This window comes from Salvelinus fontinalis, chromosome 10 (genome assembly GCF_029448725.1).
Source record: "Salvelinus fontinalis isolate EN_2023a chromosome 10, ASM2944872v1, whole genome shotgun sequence".
In the NCBI taxonomy this organism is placed as follows: domain Eukaryota; kingdom Metazoa; phylum Chordata; class Actinopteri; order Salmoniformes; family Salmonidae; genus Salvelinus; species Salvelinus fontinalis.
Window position 1 is genome coordinate 3,712,331 of NC_074674.1, and position 17,935 is coordinate 3,730,265.

At 41.6% G+C, this 17,935-nt stretch overlaps 1 protein-coding gene across 3 annotated transcripts; it reads right to left on the reverse strand.

Annotated features, from left to right (window-relative positions):
• Window positions 1–1,218: 1,218 nt before the first annotated feature.
• Window positions 1,219–15,303, reverse strand: LOC129863414 (spermine synthase-like). Of its 3 annotated transcripts, none has more exons than XM_055935385.1 (11): window positions 15,124–15,303; window positions 14,055–14,172; window positions 6,925–7,012; window positions 6,520–6,584; window positions 6,074–6,249; window positions 5,086–5,242; window positions 4,813–4,900; window positions 4,565–4,679; window positions 4,255–4,334; window positions 3,924–4,039; window positions 1,219–3,792 (listed from the first exon to the last, which is right to left on the reverse strand). In XM_055935385.1, the coding sequence occupies exons 1-11, from the start codon at window positions 15,167–15,169 to the stop codon at window positions 3,762–3,764; spliced, it is 1,080 nt and encodes a 359-aa protein (XP_055791360.1). In that variant the 5' UTR covers window positions 15,170–15,303; the 3' UTR covers window positions 1,219–3,761. The 3 variants fall into 3 exon arrangements, with proteins under 3 accessions (XP_055791360.1, XP_055791358.1, XP_055791359.1); XM_055935383.1 differs by having other exon boundaries at window positions 14,055–14,202; XM_055935384.1 differs by having other exon boundaries at window positions 14,055–14,175; window positions 15,124–15,302.
• Between the last annotated feature and the right edge of the window lie 2,632 nt (window positions 15,304–17,935).

The following is a 17,935-nucleotide window of genomic DNA, read 5'->3' on the forward strand; positions in this document are numbered from 1 at the left end:
GAAATGTATTGTCAATCAGTGTTGCTTCCTAAGTGGACAGTTTGATTTCACAGAAGTGTGATTGACTTGGAGTTACATTGTGTTGTTTAAGTGTTCCCTTTATTTTTTTGAGCAGTGTATATAGAATAGCAATAAATTAGCAACAACTTCTCACAGCCCCATAAATTTTTTTATAGAATAGCAACAAATGTGCTATAAAACTGCAACATTTTCTCTCAGTCCAAAGGCAAAATATGTAGAGTTGCGGGAAATAAGCTATAAAACTGCAAATGTTTCTCTCTGCTCCATGGCAAAATGTGTAGAATTGCATGAAGTTAGCTTTAAAAAAAAAAAACTCTCCACCACCATGAGGGGGGCCTCCAAAATGTTGTTGTTCAGGCCCCCTGATGTGGTTAGTGCGACCATTGACACCCCTCTTCAGTTAATTGACACACACATTACTACATTATCACGGGAGCTCTATATCCCATCTCCAATAACGAAAAGTATGTGATATATAATATCATTTATCTTGTTAAATATCACAACCATAAAATAAAAATGTTACAAATATTCAATATACACCTCCAGGCTGTATTAGGGCTATTTGACCAAGAAGGAGAGTGATTGAGTGCTGCATCAGATCACCTGACCTCAACCCAATTGAGATCATTTGGACCGCAGAGTGAAGGAAAAGCAACCAACAAGTGCTCAGCATATGTGGAAACTCCTTCAAGACTGTTGGAAAAGCATTCCAGGTGAAGCTGGCTGAGAGAAAGCCAAGAGTGTGCAAAGCTGTCATCAAGACAAAGGGTGGCTACTTTGAAGGATCTGAAATACAACATATATTTCGATTTGTTTTAAACTTTTTTGGTTACTAGATGATTCCAAATGTGTTATTTCATAGTTTTGATGTCTTCACAATTATTCTACAATATAGAAAATAGTAAAAATAAATAAAAACCATTGAATGAGTAGTTGTGTTCAAACTTTTGACTGGTTCTGTATTGAGACATGATTAGTTCACCACCGGCAGAGAGCCCACATCAGAAGGGCTAATGATGGTGAATGATTTTCTCCCAAAAGTCTTGGGAACGTGATGTTTACCTTCATGGCTAGACTTATCCAGCGGTGTACTCTTCCAAAATGATGTTACCTGAGAATTGGTCATTCAGGTTCTACACAGAGACAAAACACAAACACAGTACAATATGCTAAAAACTCCCAATACAAATTGAACAATGTCAAATGCTTTATTCATGGCGCCACAAAAGACCGATCTAGGGGAAAGATGCAGGAAAGGTGGGGCAAATACAGTTAAAACAGAGAGGAAAGAGTTGTGACGACACACACAGGTGTGTGCGCTGTGGTGTAATGTTGCAATTAAAATTGCAATCTTATTAGGTGTATACAGCAGCTTCCCAGAATACAAGCATTGCTCCAGGTTGGAAGTGTCATTTCAGCAGCTTGATCAGCACATTCAGCAGGTAGCTTAGTGATTAAGAGCATTGGGTCAGTAACAAAAAGGTTGCTGGTTTGAATCCCTGAGCGGACCAGGTGAAACATCTGCCGATGTGCCCTTGAGCAAGGCACTTAACCCTAATTGCTCCTGTAAGTCACTGGATAAGAGTGTCTACTACAACATCATCATGTGGTTGGTAGATAACTTGATTGGTTCTCTACACCTCGAATAAAAAACTAAGGACACAATTTTACAGCGTCCGTAGACATCAGGAGCAGGGTAATCAAATGATTGAAGTTTGTGTTAACAAAGGGGAAGTTTTATTGAAATCAACATTTCTCATGGTAGAATGAATTTCAAAAGGAAGTACATGGGAAATGCAAGCAAATCTGTATTCAAAGTATTGAGTTTGCTCTTCATGTTTGCATTGGTATGATTCTGGACTTTCAGTAGAAAACCCCAAATTGTCTGTCAGTTGTGACTGCTAGCTAAGATATCTGATATACTCCTCTGAATCAAGAAAAACATTTTCTTCTCCAACTCATTTTTAATAGCAGGTAGTCACTGCTGAACAAAAAAGTATTTTGGATAAAACAGCATTTGGTGAAATTATATAAAATAAATACATTTAACAAAGCACCACAATATTGATCAAAGGCATGAAGTTGCACTGTGTATATGGGAAGCTACATTCAATTAAAATATTTAAATTTCCAGCACATGCACTAAACAAACTTAGAGAAAAATTCTAAACTGAATATGTAAAATAAGATCCAGCAGGAGAAGCTAGAGGTGCTAAATAATAAAAACACAATTCACATTAAAGCAGTACAAGCAAGAAACCGCCACAAAGGAGGGCCTTTTTCCCTTTGAAAAACACATTTGGACACTTCAGCCTCAATGGGCAGGGTCACACTTGGAAATGACTGGGAATCAAATCACACTCAAGCCAGTTAGCTACAACAAAAGAAGAAAAACAATCAAACGCACAGACATTCATTTGAAACTACGGCGAGCACATGTCCAATCACACAATCACAACCCAAAAGTATATTGTATGTTGGTGCTCTTTTAAGTCAAATTTGAAAAGTAACAACACCCTGAGGGGTAAGTGTACCAAAAGTGTTTAAATACTGGTCCCAGATCTGTCTAGGCTTTAGACCTCCGACTATAGCCTGGTCCCAGACTTGTATGATATTTAGCCAACTCCTCTGAGAATTGTAGCCCTGCTATGTATAAAACATGTAACATGTATGGCATGACAACTACACAACAGTCAGAGAAGTCTAAAACCTAGACAGGTCTGGAACCAGGCTATAGTTAGAAGTCTCAACCCTAGACAGGTCTGGAACCAGGCTATAGTCAGAGAAGTCTAAAACCTAGACAGGTCTGGAACCAGGCTATAGTCAGAGAAGTCTAAACCCTAGACAGGTCTGGAACCAGGCTATAGTCAGAGAAGTCTAAACCCTAGACAGGTCTGGAACCAGGCTATAGTCAGAGAAGTCTAAAACCTAGACAGGTATGGAACCAGGCTATAGTCAGAGAAGTCTAAACCCTAGACAGGTCTGGAACCAGGCTATAGTCAGAGAAGTCTAAACCCTAGACAGGTCTGGGACCAGGCTATAGTCAGAGAAGTCTCAAACCTAGACAGGTCTGGGACCAGGCTATAGTCAGAGAAGAAGTCTAAACCCTAGAAAGGTCTGGGACCAGGCTATAGTCAGAGAAGTCTAAACCCTAGACATGTCTGGAACCAGGCTATAGTCAGAGAAGTCTAAACCCTAGACAGGTCTGGGACCAGGCTATAGTCAGAGAAGAAGTCTAAACCCTAGACAGGTCTGGGACAAGGCTATAGTCAGAGAAGTCTCAAACCTAGACAGAGCTGGAACCAGGCTATAGTCAGAGAAGTCTAAACCCTAGACAGGTCTGGGACCAGGCTATAGTCAGAGAAGTCTCAAACCTAGACAGGTCTGGGACCAGGCTATAGTCAGAGAAGTCTAAACCCTAGACCAGTGGCAGTAGCCCTACACGGTCAGCCCCACAGCTCTCCCTGGAGGGCACACGCAAAAACAAAAACAACAGTCCAATTCAAAATATCCAACTAACAGAAATACAATCTCTTGTAAGTTCAGACATAAAATTATACAATTAAGATGTAAAAGGGGTTTAAGAGAGAGTTGGACATGGAAGGATAACAAAACCGTGTGAGTAGAGATGGGGGGGGGGGGGTCATCTCTCCCCTCAGTGCGACGGCGGACAATGGGGGGGGTGGACAGTTTTCACATTCCGGCAGGCAGCGTACGGAGGAGACCGGGGGGGCTCTTCACTTCTTCCAAACGGTGTAGAAAACCCACCTGAGTCAGCTCATTAAGGAGAATGCCATGTAAACAACAAGTAACCACATGTCTATGTATGAAAGTATGCCTGTGTGACCGTGAATGGGAGACGTGTCTGATAAGTGCAAGACTCTTTCCTTGAAGGATACAGTTCCATATAAGAGGGCACACACACCACCTCCTTGGAGAAGTCTACAGGACATGAGAGCCTTCCCAGCTGCTCCTCATAAAGAGCCAGTGTCTCAGTCAGATTGGCACTATTACCCTGATGACACGGGGTTAAAACATTGACCACACAGCAATTAGGGGACAAAAATGTCAACAAAAGAAACCCATCACACTAGGACAAACTTGTCTCTCATGAACAACAAAGATATACGAGACAGTTAATCATGTGTAGAGATGGTGATTTCAATATGAGCTGAAATCCACATAAGGGTGGGGTGACTGTATGAAGCACTCAGTGAATATGGGTCTCACCTGTGTGAAGTACTTCCCAGTAGGACGCAGTACTTTTATTGAGAGATCCAAGATAAGCTGTAGGAACTCCCATGTAGAGTCTGAGACAGAGTAAACCATCTTTCAACCAATTATGCAAGTGTTTCATACAAGCCCCGATTCACGAAACATGTTAAGATTACACTGTCCACATCCTAAAATCAGATCAATTCTTTGCAATGAGGTACAAGGCGGTGCGTCTTTTACAAGAGCTCTACCAGTATTCATCATTGCATACACCGTTAGAACGGAATGTCCAAGAAGACCCCATGAGAGAGCATTTGTCACTCACCCTCCTCTGGCGCTGTGGAGATGGGGACCGCTGTGAGGTCATTGATGACGTAATCAAACGTCTTCCCTTCCTCAACATACTTTTTTAGAACAGGAACGCAGTCCTCTACCAACACCTGGAATGAGATAAGAAGAGATGGAGGGGATGCAGGGAAATGTAGTTATGGAAACACCATGTAGTAACATCCAAGTGACACACGTTCCATCTCAACTAAGGAGAGGTGCAGTGGACAGCACTGTCCTGCTCACCTGGTAACATTCTCCCTTCAAGTTGTCCAGAACACTTCCACATGCCTTCCTCATGTGTGTTCTACACCCATCAATCACCATTTGGTCGATGTAACCACTTTGTCAAGGCATTACAAACCAGGCACAGGGGAAGACAGATGACAGACCAGATAATCCTACCGGGCTACGTCTCAAGAAAATGCTCATAAGAGGTTAGTGTTAAAATATTGTTGGTGCAAATCCCTGAAGCAATATGTTAACTGAGCGAAGTGAAAAGCAGGGTCCTGAAAGGATATCTCCACCATGGTGATCATCTTTGGCTTGAGTTTGACGGCCTCTGCGAGGATTCCTCCATCGCCGCCTCCTAAGATCAGCACCTCCTTCCCTGCATAGTTCTCTTGCCCTCTGCCCATGATGGCCTGGGTGTAGGGCAGGTCACTCTCTGACAGATCTGCCATATAATCACATTACAGTAGGCCCCTTCACTCTGACAGATCTGTCATATAATCACATTACAGTAAGCCCCTTCACTCTGACAGATCTGTCATATAATCACATTACAGTAGGCCTCTTCACTCTGACAGATCTGTCATATAATCATATTACAGTAGGCCCCTTCACTCTGACAGATCTGTCATATAATCACATTACAGTAGGCCCCTTCACTCTGACAGATCTGTCATATAATCATATTACAGTAGGCCCCTTCACTCTGACAGATCTTTCATATAATCACATTACAGTAGGCCACTTCACTCTGACAGATCTGTCATATAATCACATTACAGTAGGCCCCTTCACTCTGACAGATCTGTCATATAATCACATTACAGTAGGCCTCTTCACTCTGACGGATCTGTCATATAATCACATTACAGTAGGCCTCTTCACTCTGACAGATCTGTCATATAATCACATTACAGTAGGCCTCTTCACTCTGACAGATCTGTCATATAATCACATTACAGTAGGCCCCTTCACTCTGACGGATCTGTCATATAATCACATTACAGTAGGCCTCTTCACTCTGACATATCTGTCATATAATCATATTACAATATCATTAGATTAGTAAGCCACATGCCATGATTGAAATCCAGCCAAATGTTCATCTTATTAGATTCAGTTATCAGAAGTGAAACATAAATTGAACAACAAGTGACCTAAAAAAGTAAAGTAAATAACATAATTACAACAATATACAGTAGCAGTAGGTGAGGAATAATTCATAACAAAAATGGATCTAAAATCAAGGCCTGTAGGAATGCTATATTTGACTTACTAACATCCCCATTGAGGATCAGGATATTGCCAAACTGCTGTGAGTGCATGATCTTTATGTTCTGGTATGCAGAGTCCTCATCATATACAACCCGATCTATGTCATACTCCACCAGTCTGCCGTCTGCTGTGGGCCAGTATCGATCAACAGCTGCACCTCGTGTCAGAGCTGGGAGCCTGGGGAAGGTGGGACATGGTAAATCAAATCAAATTTTATTTGTCACATACACATGGTTAGCAGATGTTAATGCGATTGTAGCTAAATGCTTGTGCTTCTAGTTCCGACAATGCAGTAATAACCAGGTAGATATCATGTTCATGATGCCATCATGGAGATATTGACAGGGGCTTATAGGGTAATCGTTTCACACTACAGCTTGTGTCCAGTCACAAGATAGTCAACACACAAGGCCACTACCGTAAGATCATCCACCACTCGAGGCTTACCTCTTGACCCTCTTAATGATTCCATGTAGGAGACTTCTCAGCTTCTCTTCCAGTGTATTCAAAAGCTGAGAGAAAAATCAAATACCGTATTTGTTATTTTGCATATTCTAATGATATATTAAGCAAAATATCCTAAATGTCAAAAAGGCCTACGAGACCACATGTTCGAAAGGTTCGTAAGCAAGCATTTCACTGTAAAGTCTATACCAGTTGTATTCGGCGCATGTGAGAAATACAGCAACACATCCAACTGTATCTAATTAATGGAAACATTTCTTACTTAGGGTATTCTGAAGGTCTTAAATATGATCTTTTGTTGTGTTTTGTGTTATTGTATTTGTGTTATTGTTTTATGTATGGATGTAAGCAGGTCCATTGTGAAGACAAGTTTCTCTCATCACCTACATTCTCTACTTGTACAATGTTATCTCCTTCACAACACTGCAGATCAATGGTAAGCAGGCCATGGGCGGTCACACGCAGAATAACCAACCTGAGAAGAGACACATACAAAAACAGAGAAAGATACACATAGTTAAATTGAGAGAAACATAGAATTGAATCTAGGCTATAACTTCTCTCTGTCACTTCGCTCTCCTTCAACACAAAGCTCATGAGGAGAGCCATGGCATGACAGGTTGTGACCTATTGACCTAAGCTTAATGACAGCTCAGTGGAGAGCCATGGCATGACAGGTTGTGACCTATTGACCTAAGCTTAATGACAGCTCAGTGGAGAGCCATGGCATGACAGGTTGTGACCTATTGACCTAAGCTTAATGACAGCTCAGTGGAGAGCCATGGCATGACAGGTTGTGACCTATTGACCTAAGCTTAATGACAGCTCAGTGGAGAGCCAATGGGTAGCTGAAGGTTGAGCATTTCTACCCAAAATGTGTGGTGTTGCTGCGGGTATATTCATGCAGGCTTAGGCCCACACAATGGCCAACCGGCAGTGTTTACCACTCACCACACACACACAAAACAGGAAGCGCCAAAGCCCTTACATCCGATAAACAAAGCCACTAAAGAACTATGCGTTCATTTGAACGTGAGCCATTGTGGTACCAATGACACACTTAACTGGCCAATCAATGGTCTTCCTAAAGGATGTCTGACCACTAAAACACACCTGGGGTTTTTATTAGCCAGTCAGGGTATTGTTCTAAATGTAATGTAACTTTATTTAACTAGGCAAGTCCGTTAAGAACTGGCTAGTGTTTGGGGTAGCTACAGTGTTTGCAACTTCCGTCTACATTTGTTTTGCATAAACCTCGACAACCTGACACATTCAAACCCTACATACGCACACATTTACAACACAAAACACACATCATTTTCTGCTTCTTTATTTTACTTGTATTATTATCATCATCATCTCTCCTGATGCATAGTCACTTTACCCTGCCTTCTAGTACATATCTACCTCAAATACCTTATTATTATCTCTCCTGATGCCTAGACACTTTACCCTGCCTTCCAGTACATATCTACCTCAAATACCTTATTATTATCTCTCCTGATGCCTAGACACTTTACCCTGCCTTCTAGTACATATCTACCTCAAATACCTTATTATTATCTCTCCTGATGCCTAGACACTTTACCCTGCCTTCAAGTACATATCTACCTCAAGTACCTTATTATTATCTCTCCTGATGCCTAGACACTTTACCCTGCCTTCTAGTACATATCTACCTCAAATACCTTATTATTATTATTCTCTCCTGATGCCTAGACACTTTACCCTGCCTTCATGTACATATTTACCTCAAATACCTTATTATTATCTCTCCTGATGCCTAGACACTTTACCCTGCCTTCAAGTACATATCTACCTCAAGTACCTTATTATTATCTCTCCTGATGCCTAAACACTTTACCCTGCCTTCATGTACATATTTACCTCAAATACCTTATTATTATCTCTCCTGATGCCTAGACACTTTACCCTGCCTTCAAGTACATATCTACCTCAAGTACCTTATTATTATCTCTCCTGATGCCTAAACACTTTACCCTGCCTTCCAGTACATATCTACCTCAAGTACCTATCTACCTCAAGTACCTTATTATTATCTCTCCTGATGCCTAGACACTTTACCCTGCCTTCCAGTACATATCTACCTCAAGTACCTCTGCACTATGATCTGGTACTGGTACTCCCTGTATATAGCTCCACATTGATCTGGTACTCCCTGTATGTAGCTCCACATTGATCTGGTACTCCCTGTATACCACCCTGCATACCACTGCTGGCTTGCTTCTGAAGCTAAGCAGGGTTGGTCCTGGTCAGTCCCTGGATGGGAGACCAGATGCTGCTGGAAGTGGTGTTGGAGGGCCAGTAGGAGGCACTCTTTCCTCTGGTCTAAAAAATATCCCAATGCCCCAGGGCAGTGATTGGGGACACTGCCCTGTGTAGGGTGCCGTCTTTCGGATGGGACGTTAAACGGGTGTCCTGACTCTCTGAGGTCATTAAAGATCCCATGGCACTTATTGTAAGAGTAGGGGTGTTAACCCCGGTGTCCTGGCTAAATTCCCAATCTGACCCTCAAACCATCATGGTCACCTAATAATCCCCAGTTTACAATTGGCTCATTCATCCCCCTCCTCTCCCCTGTAACTATTCCCCAGGTCGTTGCTGCAAATGAGAACGTGTTCTCAGTCAACTTAACTGGTTAAATAACGGTAAAATAAAAAAATAAAAAATAAAAATAAAATATAGCTCCACATTGATCTGGTACTCCCTGTATATAGAGCCACATTGTTCTGGTACTCCCTGTATATAGCTCCACATTGATCTGGTACTCCCTGTATATAGCTCCACATTGTTCTGGTACTCCCTGTATATAGCTCCACATTGATCTGGTACTCCCTGTATATAGCTCCACATTGATCTGGTACTGGTACTCCCTGTATATAGCTCCACATTGATCTGGTACTCCCTGTATATAGCTCCACATTGATCTGGTACTCCCTGTATATAGAGCCACATTGTTCTGGTACTCCCTGTATATAGCCCCACATTGATCTGGTACACACACACCAAAGCACGCAACAGGCTGACCAATACAAGGGCTGAATGTTTTTGGGCCACCCGGGCAAATTTGAGGCTTTTTGAGCCTGACAGCGAGCCATCCTCAACAAGATTGGAAAGTGACAGTGAAGATGACGCCTCAGAGTCTGATGTTTAAGAGGTGAACATTGAGGAGGTCCTGGGAGAAGACATGGAAGCCTGAGAGGAAGACAACCAAAGATTTAGCTGCTAGACTATCATTTTACAGATGTTGAAAACATTTTTGGGAGATGCAATGGATCAGTGGGGATCATTCAATATTCCCTTTCTTTTGTTGTTCAGTGAAATCATCCCATGTGAAGAGTCAACTCATTTAATTTAAGTTCAATTTGTAACTAAATTGTTTTATTTCGATTGGAAGGATTTAATCATTTGCAATTATGTCTACTTATGAGACATAAGGTAAAAGGTTTATTTTTCTGTCTCATATGATATGGTAAATATATCCAATGCAAAAGACATCAACATATAAATGGTATTAATATTAATGTACATATATTTCCATTATTTCCCATATATTCCTGTAAATTCCCAGGGAAGGTTTCCACCTCTGAATATTCCCCAAAATGTGCAACCCTAGTTATAACATCTACAGAAAAAAACAGAAATGCAAATGGGGGCGGTGTTAAGCTTAGGTAGGATCTCATATTACTTCAACAGTATTTAACATGGCTACAGGCTCACCTGCCTCACCTAAAGCCCATTCTTGTGGGAAGCTGCTATAGACCACCAAGTGCTAACAGTCAGTATCTGGATAATGTGTGTGAAATGCTTGATAATGTATGTGATAAACAGAGAGGTATATTTTCTGGGCAACCTAAATGTTGACTGGCTTTCATCAAGCTGCCCACTCAAAAAAAACATCAATCTGTAACCAGTGCCTGCAACCTGGTTCAGGCTTTCAGCAATCCGAGGAACTGAAGAAGGACTACAACATCCTCTTGAACACCCTTCTTTGCACAGGGAAGAGACCAGTCATCTCTGGTCCCCAGCCGTGCTATAGAAGGGGTTTGGAGCGTTACAGCCGCCTCGCTGCCCTAAACGAGTTCCTGAAGCTCTCCAAAAACACAAATGTCTCCTTTTGTGACAATTTTGACTTCCTGTGAGAGCAACCAAAACTCTTTAAAAGAGATGGGATTCACCCTGACCGCAGGGGTTCCAGGATTATCTCCAACATAGCGAACTGCTTAAGAGACTGACGGTAGCAAGGATCTCATGTCAGATGATGCGGACGTAATATGGCTACAGGTTCATCTGCCTCACCTAAAGCCTATTCTCGTAAGGCGACTGAAGAGACTGATACTATACTGATATGTAGGCTGTGTGTGACGTTTTAAATGTATGCGTTTCAGTCTTGACTAATAATGTTCTGTACTATGTATTATGCCATGTTTGACGTAGACCCCAGGAAGAGTAGCTGATGCTTTTGCAGCGGCTAATGGGGCTCCTAATAAATACCAAATGTTATCAGTCAACCTACCAGGGTATTTACAAAAACAGCACAGGAATGAAATCAAGATGTATTGATTACATCGTCACTAATTCTGCAGAAATCTGCTTTAAAGCAGTATCCAAATCCATCGGATGTAGTGATCACCTTATAGTAGCAATATCTAGGGAAACCAAAGTTCCAAAGGCTGGGCCTAATATAGTGTATAAGAGGTCATACAATAAGTTTTGTAGTGATTCCTATGTTGATGATGTAAAGAATATTTGCTGGTCGGTGGTGTGTAATGAGGAGCAACCAGACGCTGCACGTGACACATTTATGAAATTGCTTATTCCAGCTACTAATAAGCACGCACCCATTAAGAAAATGGCTGTAAAAACTTAAATCCCTGTGGATTGATGAGGAATTGAAAAACTGTATGGTTGAGAGGGATGAGGCAAAAGAAATGGCAAATAAGTCTGGCTACACAATTGGCAAACGTACTTCAAATTGAGAAATCGTGTGACTAAACTGAATAAAAAGTAAAAAATTATACTATGAAACAAAGATAAATTATATAAAAGAATGATAGTAAAAAGCTTTGGAGCACCGTAAATAAAATTTTGGGCGAAAAGGCAAACTCAGCTCCATCATTCATTGAATCAGATAGCTCATTCATCACAAAACCCACTGACATTGCCAACTACTTTAATGATTTTTTACATTGACAAGATCAGCAAACTTAGGCATGACATGCCAGCAACAAACGCCGACACTACACATCCAAGTATAACTGAACAAAGTTTGACTGACAAGCGTTGTAATTTTGAATTATGTAAAGTGAGAGTGGAAGAGGTGAACAAATGATTGTTCTCTATCAACAATGACAAGCTACCTGGGTCTGACAACTGGATTGAAAATTACTGAGGATAATAGTGGAAGATATTGACACTCCTATTTGCCATGTCTTCAATCTATGCCTACAAGAAAGTGTGTGCCCTCAGGCCTGGAGGGAAGCAAAACGAATTCCGCTGACAAAGAATAGTAAAGCCCCCTTTACTGGCTTAAATAGCTGACCAATCAGCCTGTTACAAAAAAAATGGTGTTTGACCAGATACAATGCTATTTTACAGTGAACAAATTGACGCCAGACTTTCAGCACACTTATAGGGAAGGACATTCAACAAACACGGCACTTACACAAATGACTTATGATTGGCTGAGAAATCGACGATAAAAAGATTGTAGGAGTTGTTTTGTTAGACTTCAGTGCAGCTTTTGACATTACCGATCATAGTCCGCTGCTGGATAAACACATGTCTTACGGCTTTACACCCCCTGCTATATTATGGATAAAGATTTAGCTGTCTAACAGAACACAGAGGGTGTTCTTCAATGGAAGCCTCTCCAAAACAATCCAGGTAGAATCCGCATTTCCCCTGAGCACCTGTCTAGGTCCCATACGTTTTAAAATCATTACTAATGACATGCCACTGGCTTTGAGTAAAGCAAGAGTGTCTATGGAGGCAGATGACTCAACACTATACTCGTCAGCTACTACAGCGAGTTAAATTACTGCAACACTTAAAGAGCTGCAGTCAGTTTCAGAATGGTGGCAAGAAATAAGTTAGTCCTAAATATTTCAAAAACTAAAAGCATTGTATTTGAGACAAATCATTCACTAAACCTCAACTAAATATTGTAATGAATAAAGTGGAAATGTGACTAAACGGCCTGGAGTTAGTCTGGATTGTAAACAGTCATGGTCAAAACATGTTGACGCAACAGTAGCTAAGATGGGGAGAAGTCTGTGTATAATAAAGTGCTGATCTGCCTTAACAACACCATCAACAAGGCAGGTCCTACAGTCCCTAGTTTTGTTGCACCTGGACTACTGTTCAGTCGTGTGGTCAGGTGCCACAAAGAAGGACTTTGCTCAATTGGCTCAAAACAAAGCAGCACGGCTGACCCTTAAAAAGTACACAGAGCTAACATTAATAATATGCATGTCAATCTCTCATGGCTCAAAGTAGAGGAGAGATTGGCTTCATCACTAATTGTTTTTGTAAGAAGTATTGACATGCTGAATGCACCGAGCTGTCTGTTTAAACTACTAGCACACAGCTCAGACACCAATGCATACCCCACAAGACATGCCACCAGAATACCTAAGTGCAGAACAGACTATTGGAGGCACACAGTACTATATAGAGGCATGGCTACATGGAACTCTATTCCACATCAGGTAACTGACGCAAGCAGTAGAATCAGATTTACAAAACAGATTTAAAAAATACACCTTATGGAACAGAGGGGACTGTGAAGAGACACACACACACGCTAACACACACATGGATTTTGTATTGTAGATATGTGGTAGTAGAGTAGTGACCTGAGGACCCCAGGATGAGTAGCTGTTGCCTTGGCAGCTGTTGCCTAATGGGGATCCATAATGAATACAAAATGTATTGTACAGTATATGTAAGGGTACTATGGATGTGCATACTGTACATGCTTTTAACGTGTACCTAAAGCACCATACCCTGCTGAATCTGTCTGACCTGACTGTCTTCATAGTGTGTTGTGCGTCTCATGTGCTGTATTACTTGTTCTTATTATTATTATCATCAATATTATCATCAAGTTAGAAACGCTGCACCACTCGGGAGCCTAAGGCACTGCATCTCAGTGCAAGAAGCATCACTACAGTCCCTGGTTTGAATCCAGGTTGTATCACAACCGGCCGTGATTGGGAATCCCATAGGGCAGCGCACAATTGGCCCAGCGTCGTCCAGGTTTAGCCGGGGTAGGCCGTCATTGTAAATAAGAATTTGTTCTTAACTGACTTGCCTAGTTAAATAAAGGATACATTTAAAATGTTAAAAAAATATTTATGTTTTTAATGTAGCACTTCGGGTTTTTGAAAAGCGAACACACACTAGGCCTAATTCATGAACATTAGATTAATTCTACAAAATATGTTGGTAAGAACATAAATAATGATGACAGTGTTGATGTAACTGGTGCCTACCTGCCATTCTTGCCAATGAAGGTAGCAAGATATCCATGTCCCTCAGTGTCATGGACAGTCTCTGTCATTTCCTGTTCTTGAAATATAGACTGCAGCCCATGCACAGTCGTTGGACAGTCTGCTAAACAGAAAAGGGGGAGGGGCATTTCTAGGGTGACAACACAATAATTAACACAACACCATACCCTCCCCTGTTTGAAATTCCTGTTTCAGACATAATCACCATTAAATGGTAAATAAATTAAGCCTGTTAAGAAGGTAATATCTAGCTAGCTAAAGGAGAGACAGGGTTGCACTTACTGCACACACAAACTGTAGCTACCTTGTAACAACCACCAGAAATGTAAAATAATAAGCTAGATAACTATGTTCTTCATGTCTTGTCTGTGTACCTTAACGTTCGACCAGACAGTTGGCTATGCAGCAACATGCTAAAAATAAATGGCAGTAGCCTTGCTAATTTAACTTGCAAATTCTGCTTGTTTGCTATTTTACCGTGAGTGCATATACTATAGATATCAGACTAATAATTGGCCACTAGGACCTTATGAATAAAAAAAAAGTGTGACCAACTTGAGATGGCTATAGCCTCATCAATAAACAAAGTCAACATTGCTATGCTAATTAGCTAGCTAGTCAAGCCTGCCTGTCCATTAAAACCAATCATATATGACGCAGACAGGCGCAGCAGCAGACAGATGAGATACCTTTGCTAACCTAACTAGCAACTGCACAAAAGGTCATATTACCCGCCTGCAAGTCATGTTGCTGGCAACCAGCAATGTCTGATTTGGAATTATGCCATCAAGATAGCGGACGACATTTAACTAGATCAATATTACTCAGCACGTTATTACATACGTCCTCCGCGAAAAAAAGCACTAATCGTGCATATCATAATTGTATGATTAGTATATATTGGACAGACTGCGCGTACTGACAACGATTAGTTAGCTAGCTAACGTTAGCTAGCATAAAGTACATGCGCAAAGGGAAATGATAGCTAATGACTCCCATGTTCTGTTATGCAGCAACCGTTCGTAGCCTAATGCCGGTGTGTGTCATTTACCTGGCGCTGAGAGGTTGAAGTCGAGGGTGTAATGTCGCAGTGCCATGACTGGGTACAGCCGTCAGCCATGCCTGGAGTAGGCAGCCGGTGTGAAAATGGAATTTGCGTGTGGGAACAGGAGGGATCCGTGCTAGTACTGCCAGTGTTGTTTGAAGTGGGAGGGTTTGCTAGAGTGCAGACTGGTCTGTGGACACGCAGGGGGAGGGTCCGATGACGGCCACCTCGTGCTCACATGTATCCACAGTTCAGACTACAGTAGGCTTCCTGTTAGTTGTACAGAGAGAGATGTTTCTTTTTTTAAATTCTTTTTTTATGTTTCTTATTTTCTTATGTTTTTTTTGTTGACAGATTACGTATAATCAATCCAGTCCTTTGCAGGGATGGGCAACCGTAGACCCGCGGGGCTCATCAGGTCCATGAGCCTATGAAAAATGTAATGTGCAGTGGATTATAGAAAAAGTATATAAAGTAACAGTCAAAGGTTTGGACACACCTCAAGGGTTTTTCTTTATTTTTACTATTTTCTACATTGTAGAATAATAGTGAGGACATCAAAACTATGAAATAACACATGTAATCAGGTGATTCTCTGATCCACCTCTACGCAGACGACACCATTCTGTATACTTCTGGCCCTTCTTTGGACACTTGGTTAACTAACCTCCAGACGAGCTTCAATGCCATACAACTCTCCTTCCGTGGCCTCCAACTGCTCTTAAATGCAAGTAAAACTAAATGAATGCTCTTCAACTGATCGCTGCCCACACCTGCCTGCACGTCCAGCATCACTACTCTGGACGGTTCTGACTTAGTATATGCGGCCAACTACAAATACCTAGGTGTCTGGTTAGACTGTAAACTCTCCTTCCAGACTCACATTAAGCATCTCCAATCCTAAATTAAATCTATAATTGGCATCCTATTTCGCAACAAAGCATCCTTCACTCATGCTGCCAAACATACCCTCGTAAAACTGACTATCCTACCGATCCTTGACTTCGGCGATGTAATTTACAAAATATCCTCCAACACTCTACTCAGCAAATTGGATGCAGTCTATCACAGTGCCATCCGTTTTATCACCAAAGCCCCATATACTACCACCACTGCGACCTGTATGCTCTCGTTGACTGGGTCTCGCTTCATATTCGTCGCCAAACCCACTGGCTCCAGGTCATCTATATGTCTTTGCTAGGTAAAGCCCCGCCTTATCTCAGCTCACTGGTCACCAAAGCAGCACCCACCCGTAGCACGCGTTCCAGCACGTATATTTCACTGGTCATCCCCAAAGCCAATTCCTCCTTTGGCCGCCTTTCCTTCCAGTTCTCTGCTGCCAATGACTGGAACGAACTGCAAAAATCCCTGAAGCTGGAGACTCATATCTCTCTCACTAACTTTAAGCCCCAGCTGTCAGAGCAGCTCACAGATCACTGCACCTGTACATAGTCCATCTGTAAATAGCCCATCCAACTACCTCATCCCCATACTGTTATTTTATTTTTTTGCTCCTTCGCACCTCAGTATCTCTACTTGCACACTCATCTTCTGCACATCTATCACTCCAGTGTTTAATTGCTATATTGTAATTATTTCTTCACTATGGCCTATTTATTGCCTTACCTCCCTTATCCTACCTCATTTGAACACACTGTGTATATACTTTATCTATTGTATTATTGACTGTATGTTTGTTTATTCCATGTGCAACTCTGTGTTGTTGTTTGTGTCACACTGCTTTGCTTTATCTTGGCCAGGTTGCAGTGGTAAATGAGAACTTGTTCTCAACTAGCCTACCTGGTTAAATAAAGGTGAAATAAAAATAGAATAAATATGTAGTAACCAAAAAACTGTTTAACAAATCCAAATATATTTTATATTTGAGATTCTTCAAAGTAGCCACCCTTTGTCTTGACAGCTTTGCACACGCTTGGCATTCTCTCAACCATCTTTGTGAGGTAGTCACCTGGAATACATTTCAATTAACAGGTGTGCCTTGTTAAAAGTCTTTCTTTCTTAATGCGTTTGAGCCAATCAGTTGTGTTGTGACCAGGTAGGGTTGGTATATAGAAGATAGCCCTATTTGGAAATAGACCAAGTCCGTATGATGGCAAGAACAGCTCAAATAAGCTAAGAGAAGCGGCAGTCCATCATTACTTTAAGACATGAAGGTCAGTCAATACGGAACATTTAAAGAACTTTTAAAGTTTCTTCAAGTGCAGTCACAAAAACCATCAAGCGCTATGATGAAACTGGCTCTCATGAGGACCGCCACAGGAAAGGAAGACCCGGAGTTACCTCTGCTGCAGAAGATAAGTTCATTAGAGTTGACTGCACCTCAGCTCAAATAAATGCTTCACAGAGTTCAAGTAACAGACACATCTCAACATCAACTGTTCAGAGGAGACTCCATGAATCAGGCCTTTGTGGTCAAATTGCTGCAAAGAAACCACTACTAAAGAACACCAATAATAAGAGACTTGTTTGGGCCAAGAAACACGAGCAGTGGACATTAGACCCGTGGAAATCTGTCCTTTGGTCTGATGAGTCCAAATTTGAGATCTTTGGTTCCAACCGCTGGTCTCTGCATGTGTGGTTCCCATTGTGAAGCATGAAGGAGGAGGTGGGATGGTGTGGGGGTTCAAGGCACAATTCAAGGCACATTAACCAGCATGGCTACCACAGCATTCTGCAGCGATACGCCATCCTATCAGGTTTGCGCTTAGTGGGACTATCATTTGTTTTTCAACAGGACAATGACCCAAAACACACCTCCAGGCTATGTAAGGCCTATTTGACCAAGAAGGAGAGTGAT